This window comes from Pimephales promelas, chromosome 1 (assembly GCF_988280905.1).
Source record: "Pimephales promelas chromosome 1, fPimPro1.hap1.1, whole genome shotgun sequence".
NCBI lineage: Eukaryota > Metazoa > Chordata > Actinopteri > Cypriniformes > Leuciscidae > Pimephales > Pimephales promelas.
This window is the reverse complement of record NC_142769.1, coordinates 34,326,482-34,341,732: the sequence shown is the minus strand read 5'-3', so window position 1 is coordinate 34,341,732 and position 15,251 is coordinate 34,326,482. Positions and strand designations below refer to the sequence as shown.

The 15,251-nt window shown below is 38.4% G+C and overlaps 1 protein-coding gene across 2 annotated transcripts in view; it reads right to left on the bottom strand.

The window, feature by feature from the left end:
• itga11a (integrin, alpha 11a) overlaps positions 1-15,251 on the bottom strand; it is a 42,536-nt gene that overhangs the window by 24,569 nt on the left and 2,716 nt on the right. For both annotated transcript variants that reach the window (XM_089129538.1, XM_039688657.2), the window contains exon 2: positions 9,796-9,907. In XM_089129538.1, the coding sequence (XP_088985664.1) occupies positions 9,796-9,907 (112 nt within the window). The remainder of the gene's footprint in view (positions 1-9,795; positions 9,908-15,251) is intronic.

Genomic DNA, 15,251 nt, shown 5'->3' with positions numbered 1-15,251 from the left:
AAATGTCATTCAGAACTTCATAATTAGTTAATGGTGAGGTGGTACTATTAAACAGCCCATCAGACGCAAGGCAGTATCTGTCCATTGGGGTCAGAAAATGAAAGCAAAACTAATAATGGGAAACAAAAGTCCATTTACTTCAAAATAGCTATTATAAAATGTAAACTGCTATATTTTCTTGTGAGCAGAACAGCATTGCACCTCAGAGGTCCGTTCATAGCTTAAAGTATTATTACTCAGTGTTATGAATCAGGTAGAATGATTATCCCAACCACTAAAGATAGATTTGCAAATAACCCTCATAAAGTAACCCAGCATTTTATGATTCAGCCTATATTATCGCTCCCTAAAGAACAATTGCAATGCTTTACAAATATGAAACAGATAAAAATTACTGCATCTTAGACCAAAAACAAATTTTTTTAGATCCAATACCCACAAAATTAAACAAGTTTGACACTAAATTGACAAATTACAGACACATATCAAAAAATAGTAGAAAAAAGTTGTACAGAAAAAAAAAACAGATTTAGGACCTTTAAATTGTAATCATTATGATCAAAACTCATAATAATTGCATTAACAAGGCTCATTGTTTCTGCCTAAATGAATGCATGATGTTAGCCAACTATTCATGATTTGTTATTATCGTATAACTGCAGGTGTCTGACATGTGGACATTACTTTGACACAGTTACTTACCTCTGATTGCAGATTACTCTAAATTGTTTTGTAGATACATGTATTCTTTTGTAAAGCTGCTTTGAAAAGATATTGTGAAAAATAAATGTGAATTGAATTGAATATTTAAGGAAGGGGAAATACTCAGAAGTTCTATTTAAAAACCCATCTTCCTTCTGCCTCAAACAAGAAAGATTCAAAATACAAAGGCACTAACACATCCTGCCATAATACAAATATTTAGAAGCACCACATCTCACACACACACACACACACACACACACACACACACACACACACACACACACACACACACACACACACACACACACACACACACACACACACACACACACACACACACACACACACACACACACACACACACACACCAATAATCACCACATCTAAAGCTGATTCTGACAGGTGGTTAAGGTTAATTCTCTGAACAGGAGCAATACCCACTCAGGGACAGTGCGAAGGGAACAATATCCGACACTCGTTTATTGCAGATCCAGACCTGAGTGTTCTCCCATATGCCAGGGGTCAGCATCATGGGACCCTTGAGAAAATATTTCTCTATTTGGCAAGCTTCCTTCAGGGAAGCATTCCAACAAAATCTGGATCCAGCTCCCCAGACAAATGGATTTTACCCATTAGTTAAAATATAATTATAAGACACCCACAGGCTATTTACAGTGGGGAATGTAGAAAAAAATAACAATAAAGATCTATGTTGACGGCTCAGTCTCAATTAGGCCATTCAGTCAATACAGCGAAATAAACAAAATGAACTGACAGTGACAGTGTATCACTGTTTCTTATGTAAATATGAAATTTCTGTGATATAACCATATTTAGATAAACGAACCAAGTTGACATGAGTTTGAAATGAGCATGAAATAAGGAAATAAGTTTAAAAAACCCAACCGAGGTCACCAGTTAAAAGTTCATCTAAACATTTTCAAATGTCTCTGGAAATAATTTTTCACAGAAGGAGGTCAGACTGTGTGCATATTTTCACTGCTATTAATATTGTAAATATTACTGGTGCTATAGCCACTTTTGGCACTGCACTTTACACTTCAGTTCAGCTCGGGACAAACTTAAAAAAAAATTGGAAAGAAGGAAGTATGAAAGAGAAATAGAGAGATGAGCATGAGAAAGAAGACCATTGTTGCAGTGATTTAATAGTCTAGTCAAACTTCCAGGGCAATGACACAGTGAACTGTTAAAACAATCAGGCTCAGACTCATTAAGTTCATCCTTTTTTTTATTCTCTCTGTAGCAGGGCTACAAAAGGCTAATAGCACTGAATGAAACAGCCTCGCTAACACACAACCTTTACATATTCAATATCCCACAAAGAACTGGACTAGCGGCCCAAGTCCTTTGGAAAATTCTAAGAGGAAAGTGTTTGCCATTAATAGACAAATGTTTTTCACATTTGGAGAGTTAGAAAATACTTGATACCATGGCACCGAAGGTCTATGAAGTGCCAGTGAGTCCACTTATATGCTGTTTCATTACTTTCATATTTGACAGGACAAAAAAGCAGAGATGCACCACAAATGTCCACCCTGTGTTTTTGATTTAAAAGAACAAATTAAACATCTCGAAAACCTCAGCGTGACATTACCCTGAAACCTAACTCATTTCTGTTGTTACTTCTTCAACGTAAAGGTAGTGAACTATAGCACCCCACATTAAAACCATTATTTAATCATTACAGCTTTAACCAAGAATAAAGGACGGTTTGTGAGCCATATTTCAGATGAGTTTGAATCTAGAGAATGCTTCAACCCTCCTGCTGCTTGTGGAATTCAGAGGTCATGGGCCACACAAAAGTCAAAACTCAGCAAGGAATTCAAACTGCAAAACTCTCAAAAATAAACAGGCGTATGTGGCCACGTTTGTCTCTATGTTCATCCCAATAGGGAATCCCACTGGCAGTCAGAGACATCAGAAAAATAACTCAAGTGTAATGAACGTGTTACTCTGAAATATCTTTGCTATGCCAAATAGTACAACTTCTCATAGATTGCAGTAATGTGTACCAAGTATTCATGTCTGTTACATAACCACATTCCTATATATTTGATATGGTCATTATTGTAGGCTTTTCACTTTATCCACGGCCACTGATGATGGATAAGCACCATCACAGACATCATACATTAGTAATGCAAATCAGTCATTCAAACCAAGTTGTTTCCATTTATGTATTGTCTTTCAGTTGTAAAAGTTTCCTCTCCATCCATGAGCATTTTCAAATAAATGATGTTCTTTTGAACTTTCGATTCCTAAAAGAATCCTGAAAATTCATCAGTTTCTACAAAATATTTAGCAAAACAACTATTTTCAACACTGATAATTAATAAGACTTGATAATAATAATTCTTGAACATAAAATCATCGTATTAGAATAATTTATTAAGGATCATATGACACGGAAGTCAGAAGTAGGCTAACCGGAGTGGACTCTGCCAAGGGAAAGACACGGGCTCACCGCAGGGAGCTGGTCATGGAAGAATACTCAATATGGGATCACATATGGAACACAGCCTAGCATATGAGTACTAGGCCTTAGTCTTCTTGCCCCCCTCAGGAATCTCACGATCAGGTCATGCTTTCCCAATGACTTACCTTCGACTGCATCATCATGTGCAGCAGTAGCGGCAACATACACTTTAAGGGTTTTGCCGTGTGATGTGCCGCTATTGCAGCACATCACGAACAGGTCATGCTTTCCCAATGACTTACCTTCAACTGCATCGTGATGTGCGACAATAGCGCCAACATACACTTTAAGGGTGGAGGGGAAAGAAAGCACGGCTCTGATCCTCGTGAGAAGAACCCAAGTCAATGAATAGGTTCCACTTCAAGGCATAGAGGTGCCTCATAGAGGGGGTTTTAGTGGAAGTGATGGTGTAAACTACCGCTGGGGTTAGGTCACCTAGAACCTCCACGTCCCGTCCAGGGACCAGACATGGAGTTTCCAGAGGTCTGAAAGAGGGTGCCATAGGATGCCCCGTCTCTGAGAGAGCAGGTCCTCTCTCAGAGGAATGGGCCAGGGAGGGGCTGTCGTGAGGAGCACTAGTTCGGGGGAACCAGGTCCGGCTGGGCCAATACGGCGTAACTGACAAGACCTGCTCCTTGTTCCTCCCTGACCTTGCACATGGTCTGTGCAAGAAGGCTCACTGGGCAAAACACATACATGCGTAGGCCCAGGGGTCAGCTCTGTGCCAGAGCATCCGTGCCAAGGGTCCCCTCGGTATTAATCAGGAGCAGTTTCCATATGTTTCATTAATAGTTCATGTTACTTAGTATAATGTATTTATCATTGTAACTGTTGTTTCATAACCCCATCATACGACTTAAAGTTCCCCTCTTATGCTATTTTAAAGATTCCTAATGTTGTTTTTGAGTCTTCAGGTTTACATACGTCAAAGGTCAAAAAACTGTTTCATTTCTTCATAATATACATTTGCACATCACCACATCTTCTCAATGGCTCAATCTCTCTAAATCCCTCCTTTCTGTGAGCTACTCTGCTCTGATTGGCCAGAAAGCTAAGTCTGTTGTGATTGGTTCACAGCGTACAGCGTGCGCATCGAAAACAAAACCCCTATTGCCATAACAATATCGGCTCTGTTTGTCCTGAGGCACCTTAAAGGGTTAGTTCACCCAAAAATGAAAATTAAGTCATTAATTACTCACCCCCATGCTGTACCAACCCCGTAAGACCTTCGTTCGTCTTCGGAACACAAATGAAGATATTTTTGATTAATTTTTCGAGACTTCCTTAGATTTCCACGACGCATGCGCGAGAATTGCGATCTGCTTACAGTACTTCAGAGCTACTTCAGTTCAGTTCTCGCGCATGCGTCGTGGAAATCTAAGGAAGTCTCGTTTCTGGCCTACAAGGAAGAAAAGGAATAGTCGAATAAACTCATTATTTTTGTTTGTTTTTTCACAAAAAAAGTATTCTCGTCGCTTGATAAACATATAGTTGAGCCACGGTAGTCACTTGGGATATTTAAACATTTTCTTCATTGACTTTCTGGGCCGTCAAGAGGCAGTCCCTTAGGAGCCAATGTGGTAGTTATACAGCTCTCAAATTTAATCAAAAATATCTTTATTTGTGTTCCGAAGACGAACGAAGGTCTTACGGGGTTGGTACAGCATGGGGGTGAGTAATTAATGACTTAATTTTCATTTTTGGGTGAACTAACCCTTTAAACCGTAAACTAAAAACTAGCAGGATACCTACTACACAATATAAAAATTAAAAACAAAACAAAGTATTTTGAACACCATCTTTCAAGAGCAAGCGGTTTGCAATCCTGCATTTAACTCCGAGATTTGAGAAGCAGTCGTCAGTAAAATAAAGGGAACACAGCAAGTTTTATATTGCTGTGATATCATGGAAAGGATTAAATTTAACCACTGATTCTTCATATGCTCGTCGTTGGGTAGTGAAAAAAAAACTGGCTTTTCCTTCACATTATATAGCACAGCGCCGTTTGCTCGACGTTATGCTGTACAGTATCCACAGGAATCGGCAGCAGGTTTGAGGGGGTTCAAGCTTTCGCTGTTGTCTTCGCGCAATAAGGGGTCCACATTTTCGCACCAAGGTTTGGATGGCAACGTTTACTCCAATGAAACGCACTAACAAAGCAATCGCACCAGAGTTTGCTTTAATCCAACTAAACCTGCCAAGTGTGAACACACCTTAAGAGTATCAACAGCTTCAGAAACCCTCCAGCTCCACCTGTATAGATCTGCTATGGGGGTATTTCATGTACAGTATGTTATATGCGCAGCATGGATCTATTCCGCCAAGACCAAATACATTAACATTGCCATATCCATTACCATGCCAATCTCTCCAAGAGTTGTTATGACAGAACTTTTTTTCATAAAAGGGACATTCACAATGACATACTTCCACTTTTGGTGACATAAGCAAACCCCCCAAAAAAGTGTATAATTCTGATTTAAAATAAAATTAAACATGCTTGTTTAGTGGTTTACATGGCATGGAAATATTAGGTTTCTCCAATTGCAAAAAAGCTAAACACTAATTTGTGGAACACAGGCTAGTTTTAACATGATCATTTCAAAGTTTCTAGTCTTTAATTATGTATCTGCTATTGAACATGGTATGCAACTGCTGAAATGGTTCCAATATACATGTATAAAGGTCAATGCTTTTGTCTTGGAACATGTATAGTGAAAATGTTCCAAACAATTCTGGTGTACTGACCTGAAATAAAATGCATTTGTTAACATAGTATTAAGACTGAGAGAAAAAAATATGAGAGAACAGCAACTACATATTTCATTCTAGTCCATGGTTTCAGTAACCACAGCTGATGTGTGTGTTGCCAGCCCCTTTCCCCATTTTCCTACACCACTAAACCCCTTCTGTGCCTCTGAAACTGGGATAACACCTTTTTCAACTGCATGCTGCTGTGATAGGACCCTCATGGCACAAGAGAGAAAGTGAAAGAATAGTGAATACTACTATAATATCATATTAGAAGTTTATTATATTTGTATAAAGCTAGTTTTAAACAAGGTATACTATGCAGTAATCAGCATAGCCAGATTCAAAGAGAAAGAAAGAGACAGGATGAACTTGGATTGGATGATAGTCTTTTGCTGTTATCATTATTTCATTCCTCATTTAGCTTCTTGATATAATTTCAGATATGACATTGTATGGTATATTATATAAAATTATGATTTGAAACCCAAACCATTGACCAAAACAGTGATGTTCAATTAGTGCTTCTCCAGTGGTGCATTTTGACCATGTCAGAGTCTATTTTGTACACACAACATGAATAAGCTACAACAGAAACATGTCAGCAGTGAACACACTTCACTGTGGCCTAAAATGAGGCCAGAATAGCAATATGTAAAATTACTTTGGCTCATTGCGAAGAACTTTATTGAAACTGGTTTAATTTATTACCTCAGAACATGACACCTTGAAAAGCATGCCGAGTTCAGTTATGCAAAAACTGTTAAATTAATTTTGTGTGCAACATTAAATATGATATGACTTATATGATATTATATTATATAATATGAAATTTCCAAAACCTCTCTAAAAAAATTGGAGGCCAAAGAACTTATATACGGCATTTTTGTGAGAAAATTTTACTTCCGAATTTGAAAATGGGCGTGACGTAACGGGCCGGAGAGCCGGAAAACAATGGATTGCAACAGGAAAACAATGGATCGCAATGACATTTCGGACGCTGAGGAAATTGTTCATAATATTCATAAATCTCGTCACCAAACTCAGGCAGGAAAGATAACACTGCACTGAGCTGAGGCTCCCTTTCGTGACGTAAAATGACACAATGTTGAAAAAAAAAAGTCTTTTACGAGCAGTCAAAGAAATGCTCACTTTATCCACTAAATTGGTGCCCTTATTTTGTTTTAAAACATTTTAAATCCTGCATTAACTTTTCATATGGCATTTTCATACAAGGTTATATATTAATTTTGATTTTTTTTACCTGCAATATGCTCTTTAAAGCATTTGAGTCATTTCACTGATTTTAATACTGTAGGTATTCTGCACCGAAAACTGCATTAAAAAAAAAGTTGAACTGTCATAGTGTATTATGTGTTGTCCATGCTGAGAGGGCGTCGGGGTTGTGAGAAAGGTGAGACACAGCTAGACTCCATTACTTTCCTGGACTAAACATTCTCCTCCAAGGATCTGACTGTGCTAAGACATTCCCTGACTCAAACTGTGAGAGACTGAGAGGACCAATACACACACACGCACAACTTGCATAAATAGCAAAACATAAGTAAATAGCAAGCAGTGTCTCAGAGTCCAAAGCATTTCTCCTGTTCAAACTATCTGAAGTAAAATTACCGCATAATAAGGATTTGCTACCATCTACAGCCAATTCCTGCACAACTCCTACAGCCTAGCCATGCCAGTATAAACACAAAACAAGCTCCCTAAACCTCTGTCTCTTTATCACATTAACAGATGGGAATGAGAGAAGATTGTCTGGCATCAGAAATATTAAATTAAAGGTGACATATTATGCCCCTTTTCACAAGATATAATATAAATATATGGTGTCCCCAGAATATGTCTGTGAAATATCAGCTCAAATTACCCCCCAGATCATTTATTACAGCTCGTCAAATTTGACCTCTTTTTGGGTGCGAGCAAAAATGTGCCATTTTTGTATGTGTCCCTTTAAATGTCAATGAGCTGCTGCTCACCGCACCCATTCAGAAGAGGGTCGATCCTTTACGCGGATACCTCGTCCTCGGCTATAATAAAAGACTCAGGAGAGACTCAGGAAGAGGTTGCAACTTGTAGACTGCACCTAGATGTTTCTGAAGGTTAGTGGATAGATTTGTGTAGTTGTTGTGGAGTTACATTGATTCATCTCATCGACATGCAAGACAGCTGTGACATTTTTTGGTCAAATAGTGCTCATCTGTCCAGCCAGCGACAGAACAGTTTGCATACTTTTCTCAAACTTTTGTCATTGTGTTAGAACTGGTTACACTGTTATCACATTGCAAAAACCAAATGGCGGCGCCGTAGGTAGAAACGTGCAGATTAAGGGGCGGCAATGTAATAATAAGATCCCCTTCCTACATCAGAAGGGGAGCGAAATCAGATCGGCTTATTTTTTGACATGCTTGTCAACTTTTTTAACGTTTTCTGGTTGGTAGGTGTACCGGGTAGCCGTTAAACAGAAATAAAAGTGCAAACTTTAATTTTGACCACAAGGTAGTGCAAGCTTTCATTTCATTAACTGTTTGCAGCACAGAGGTGTAAACCTACAGTGCTGTTCACATTCACAATACATCTACGGTGAAATTTGTAAATTGTGCTTTCACTCAATATATCTGGTCTTCATGTGTAGTTTAGTCTGCTGCTGTTATATTGGTAGATGCGCAAGTCTTTAGCTTTGTGTATGTTGTGTAAGTGCTCATTCACAACATCTCCCAAACATCTTAAATATGATTTTTTTTTTAAATAGCCAAGCCAGACACACATGCCACGCTGAAAATTTCCTTTGGGCTGTTAATGGCTTCCAGATGCTGTGTGAATGGGGCAGAGACAGAAAGGGGGTCTGTTTGGCAGCCGCTCACTTGAGAAAGTCTATGTTGATATCACCCCACATCAGTCCAGCTAAACTGACAACACACTCACATCTAAACTACAGTCAGACCAAGCCATCTAGCCATTACCTGAGGAATGTGAGATAGAATATATCATTTTCATGATCTCAGGTACAATGGGGGGTGAGGGGTTATCTCTTCATTACAATGAGAAGCAGATGAGCTGGATTCTCTGGCTTATACCAAAAAAAGGTCCTTCATTCAGTTGTATGATATGAAGTCAAAGGAGTGATTTACACTTACAAACAAAGAAAAGGTTTCTCTTTGCAGACACACTTATTATCACACACAAAGAGAGAGAGAGAGAGAGAGAGAGAGAGAGAGAGAGAGAGAGAGAGAGAGAGAGAGAGAGAGAGAGAGAGAGAGAGAGAGAGAGAGAGAGAGAGAGAGAGAGAGAGAGAGAGAGAGAGAGAGAGAGAGAGAGAGAGAGAGAGAGCCGAGCAGGGCTTCAGGTGAGCCAAGCAGACAAACTGGGACGCCAGATTTAAATCAAATTGCCAAAGCACAGAGAGATGATGATATCACAGTGATTGACGACAAATGTTAAACTCCTTCCAATTCTCATAACCCTCTAAAAGCATCATAGGTGTATTTTCCTATTTGCGGAGATCGAAAGTTACTTGTGATGAAAACTGTATAAATCATGAGGCATGTGAGACCTACTGTTGGTTTGGGAGTTGCAATAAAAATCAGATTCACTATTTTGTTTGACATATTTCGGAATACACTTCCTTCACTTCAAGAACTGGACACACGATTTGTTTTTTGTTTTTTTGATAGATGAATGCTATGATTTTGCACACAACAAACATGGTTTTGGCATCATGTATTAAGTATTTACGAGGGTGAGTAAATGATGGCAGAATTTTCATTCTTGGGTGAACTATCCCTTTTAATATCAAAGGGTACAGGAAAATACTTAGTGCTTCTTACCATTTCTGACCCCCAGCCATATGTTGTTGGACAGTGTAGCCAAACTGTGTCTGCCTGGGGCCCTTTATGATCCTGTGATTTATGGTGTCAATATTGAAACAGTCATGGAACCCTGTAACAGACACAGACAACTCAACTATGAATTTCATCCACATCATGCTTAAACATAAGACCACTTACTGGCAATGGCAATAGATTCTGTGAGGCAAGGAGTTTCAGCAATGACCCAAAACAAAGAAGCAAAATTGAATTGTGGCTAAACTGAATTTCTGCCAGCACAAAGAATCCTAAACACTAAACAGGAGCACTTCTGGCCATGAGCAACACTGTACTGTTTCTACACAACACACAGATGAACAGTAAACAGAGAGGAAAGCACATATTGTTTTTTTGTTATTTGGCCTTAACCAAATCACTTGACAGAGTTGAAGACAAATATGCACAAACTTAAAGAAGTGTGGAAATGTATTTCAAAATGTAAGTCATTTTTATAGATTTTTTTATATTTAATTATTTTTTTAAAATAAAATTTGGATAACACTCCAATTTCTCAAAATAAGCCTTGTACTCAGATTTGGCTGATTTACTGATTTTTGTCTTTGTAGTGAGCATTGCCTCAAATGTAAATGACTGAGCAGCAATAAGTAACCCAATTAATTAAAAATTATTTATATTAATTGGCCTTTTTGAGGCTTCTTAAAGATGTGGGTCTAGAAATCCTCCTTACATGGAAAATAATCAATAGACTCTTTGATGTTTTAGGTTTCATCCTATTCTGAAAACAGACTGTAATTGCTTTATCTCCATCAAAGTTCAAAGGTGTCTCTGTTTACTCATGACATCCCACTATGGCTTCTGCTTATGTTCTGACGGGCCCCTTAAAGACTACAAGATCCTGGTCATTGGATTAACAAACCCCTTCATGGAGGTCTAATGCTGAACCCCCTTCATAATCAGTCTAATGCTCAAGATCATGGAGAAAGCCTGCATGACTTTCACCACTTGACCTGACACGCTCCAACTCTGTCAACAGACTCTGGTGTGGAAGAGACAGGACTATTCGACCTCATTATGGATGAGACTAAACAATAAAGCTGTCAATCACCACAACAGATTTGATTGTCTGTTCATCAAAAAAATTAAAAGTCAAGTTACACCTTTGACCTCTTAAAGGCAGGGCCAATTTCAGTCAAAATCAAAAGACTATTTTGTCTTTTAAGTTGCTTCCTTTCAGCACCATTCTTATGGCTTAACCTGAAGCAAAATATGACTGTTTAGGTTACAGATACTTAAAAAATAAAAATAAAACAGATAGAAAGAAAGTCATACAGATTTGGAATGATCATTAAATGATGACAGATTTTTCATTTAAGGGTTAGTTCAATCCAAAATAAAAATTCTCTCATTAATTACTCACCCTTGTGTCGTTCCAAACCAATAAGACTTCTGTTCATCGATTTCTGTCCGCCCATTGACAAGCTACGCAACAGAACCTTTGATGCTTCAAAAAGAGATTGCAAAACTATTCCATATGAATAGTTATGCGGTTTAGTCCAACATTTTCTGAAGAGACACAATCGTTTTATATGATGAAAAGATTGAATTTAGGCTTTAATTCACATAAACAATCATCAACTCACAGATCAGTTGCAGTAAACCAACAGAAGCTCAAGCATGTTTGCTTGACATGCGAGAACCAATGAGGTTCATTCTCGTATATTTCGCAGCACGTTTGAGCTTCCGCAAGAGCGCGTCAAACATGTTCGGTTGAGCTTCTATTTATGTTTACTGATCAGTGTTTATTTGTGAATAAAAGCCTAAATTCAACCTGTTCATCATATAAAGTGATTCATATAACCTGTTCATCATATAAAATTCATATGGATTAGTTTTACTATCTCTTTATGAACTTTTTGAAGTGTCAAAGTGTCAGTTGCGTAGCTGTCACAGTGGAGGGACAGAAATAAAAACATCTTCATTTGTGTTCCGAAGATGAGTTTGTAATGGTATGAGGGTGAGTAATTATTATTATTTTTATTTTTTTGGTGAACTATCCCTAGAAGTATATAAACAGACTTGTCAAATAATCACGTCTTTAACAATTTTAGCAAATATTTTTTTGATGCAGGTCTCAAAGGTAATCCTTTTCATGTTATAAACCCTGTGAATAAAGATTTTTATAAGCATAAGATAAATATAAAGCAGGTGGTGAACTGAGAGAACTTCAAAAAACTGATCCAAGTATAAACACAATGGTTAATTTACCTGAGAATTACATTGAATAACACCGTTAACTCTGCTCTGAACTCTGAACGACAGCATATGGATGCCATAACCTTGCATTTCCACGTGTGCAAGATTATGACATCCATATGCTGTCGTTCAGAGTTCAGAAAATGAATCAGCTTGACAAAAAAATATAAGAGAAGGATGCAGAAAACATACAATGGGATCTGATGAAAGGCCTAACTCTCTGGTGGCCCCAGGTCCTTGCCTCTAGTTTGGCCTATGTACCAGTAGGAAAAAAACAAGGGAAAAACATTTATCTCCTCTGTATTAAATTAAAATACTTATAAAAAAGTCTTTCAAGATAGAAAAAAAAACATTTATTTTCCAGCTGTCACCAGAAAAAATGAAAGTGTCTATTGATGACAATGCTGATAGGTACAATATCTTCTTCAAGCAGGGATGCAGTTTCCATTCGGCATATTATATCTTGCAAGAGGATTGATGGATGAGATGAAGAGATCTTGCCTTTAGTAGAGGGGAGAGGAGGAAAAGTAAAGTGCTTTTAGCATCTTCTCTCTCTCTCTTTCCATTTCCCACGTTCTCTTTCTGTAGACAAAAGCATGAATGATGACAGGCTACTGTAGTGTACAGAGATAATGTCAAATCATTTTTGCACATTAATCTTTTCAGGCACAAGAATGCACAGGGAATAATGTGGGCCACATGTCTTTCCTAGACTCATTTTTGGTCAGTCTTTCATAGAAAGTGATCAACAGTTGAGACCGATACTGCCAGTCAATGACGTTTTATTCTGAGCAGGAGTGATGTATGAGGGCATATACAGCATAGAGAAGCTCAAACTGACCCCTGCACACAGACTTATTCTCATCAGATCCTCTGTTCCATGCCCTTCTTTCGTCAAAGTCTAGAATGTGTAATTGACAAATGGCTATAGTTTCCTGCCCTTAACCGAATTTGAGAAGTCTAATGCATTTTAACAAATATCATAAAATATATATTATATTAATTGCTATAAATATACAAATTTACAATAGCTTAAAAATTTGGACTCAAAAAAAAAATTTGACAAGCATTCAATATACTGGTTCTAACAAACTCATTTAATTAATAAAACCATATAATTCACTTACAGTATGTCACGAAGTGGTTTTGTGTGTTTTCGTTATTAGTTATTGCCCGTCTATTATTTATCCCAGGTGTTTCTCATTTCTCACGCCCCCTTGTTATCTTGTCTAGCTCGTTTGTCCTTGATTATTTAAGCCCTGTGTTTCTGCCCTGTCTTGGTTGGTTGTTGAATTTATGTATGTGAACGTTGGTGTTTTTGTATTCTTGCTAGTCTTGCTTCTTGTCTTGTTTCCTGTTTCAAGTTTCTGATTAAAGCTACACTGCATTTGGATCCAGTCTCAACGCTATTTCTCCGCACAGCGTCACACAGTATATGGCAACATACTGTTGCACAAGTTGCAACACTGTCCAGACGTAGAGATCAGAGGAGAATAGGCCGACTGATTCAAGCTGATAGAAGAGCAACTTTGACTGAAATAACCACTCGTTACAACCGAGGTATGCAAAGCATTTGTGAAGCCACAACACGCACAACATTGAGGCGGATGGGCTACAACAGGAGAAGACCCCATCGGGTACCAATCATCGCCACTACAAATAGGAAAAAGATTTGCAAGAGACTGGAAAAATGTTGCCTGTTCTAATGAGAAACAGAATGAGAACATGGATCCATCATGCCTTGTTACCACTGTGCAGGCTGGTGGTGGTGGTGTAATGGTTTGGGGGATATTTTCTTGGCACACTTTAGGTCCCTTACTGCCAATTGGTCATGGTTTAATGGGCATCGTTTAACCATGTCCATCCCTTTATGGCCACCATGTACCCATCCTCTGATGGCTACTTCCAGCTGGATAATGCACCATGTCACAAAACTCGAACCAAGTCAAATTGGTTTCTTGAACGTGACAATGAGTTCACTGTAGTAAAATGGCCCCCACAGTCACCAGATCTCAACCCAATAGAGCATCTTTGGGATGTGGTGGAACAGGAGCTTCGTGTCCTGGATGTGCATCCCACAATTCTCCATCAACTGCAAGATGCTATCCAATCAATATGGGCCAACATTTCTAAAGTATGCTTTCAGCACCTTGTTGAATCAATGCCACGTAGAATTATGGCAGTTCTGAAGGCAAAAGGGGGTCAAACACAATATTAGTATCGTGTTCCTAATAATCCTTGAGGTGAGTGTAGATCCATTGGCCAACCAGTGAAGAAGAAAACCTAAACCTTTTACCTTCTTCCCCCAAAATTCTCTCCCACAGTCATTGATCACTTTTTCCAAAGTGGTTTAAATACACATATAAGGCATCCAGTCTGTTACTGAAACCAAACCAAGAAAGAGAGGGGAGTAGAAAGGTTCTAGTTTCCATTTAAAAGCCCTAACGTGGCAGACACTTTAATATTCTCCGTAATATCAGCAGGTCCTATAGAGTGGGTTTCCTGTGTATGGATTTCTTTGCCCAGATAAATAAACCTCAATACAGTGGCTGCAAGGGTTGCACTGTGTGTCCAGGCCAGGCCTGCGCTGTTTTGGACCACAACCAAGCTACAGGAGCTACACCACAGTCATACTGACAGAGAAGCTCCAGTCTATGAGAATGTCCATGAATCCTGAAGACTAACAATCTGCCAGACTTTGACAGACCCATGGCACAGTGATCAGGATGCATAAATAGCTGTACACAGTGATGCAGGTTCAAATCTGCCCTATATCATGTTCTAGCCTCATTCTCCTTTAAATGCAAATCTTTCACATTCACTGAAAACCAAATTTACCAATACCTTGTAATGAAAAGTCGATTACGAGCAAGCACACACCACTTCATCTTCTAAAAACACGTGTGTTACATTCTATTGATCTTCTGATGAAACTAATTTTATTATGCTACATGCTTGATGTTGTCACCAGACAATTAAATAAGACAAAATTCCAGCTACAGCCTGCAGCTGCAATATATTACAGTCCTTTAACAATCAATGCCACATGCCCAGACACTGAAATCTTGATCAGATCGTGATCAAAATAAAAACATTTCTAAAGAAACATTTAAGTTGGTGTTGGTGGCCACATCTAGCATATCTACCGCAGACCCACCACCAAAATCTAATTCATAATCAAAACCAACATCACCAATATTGAC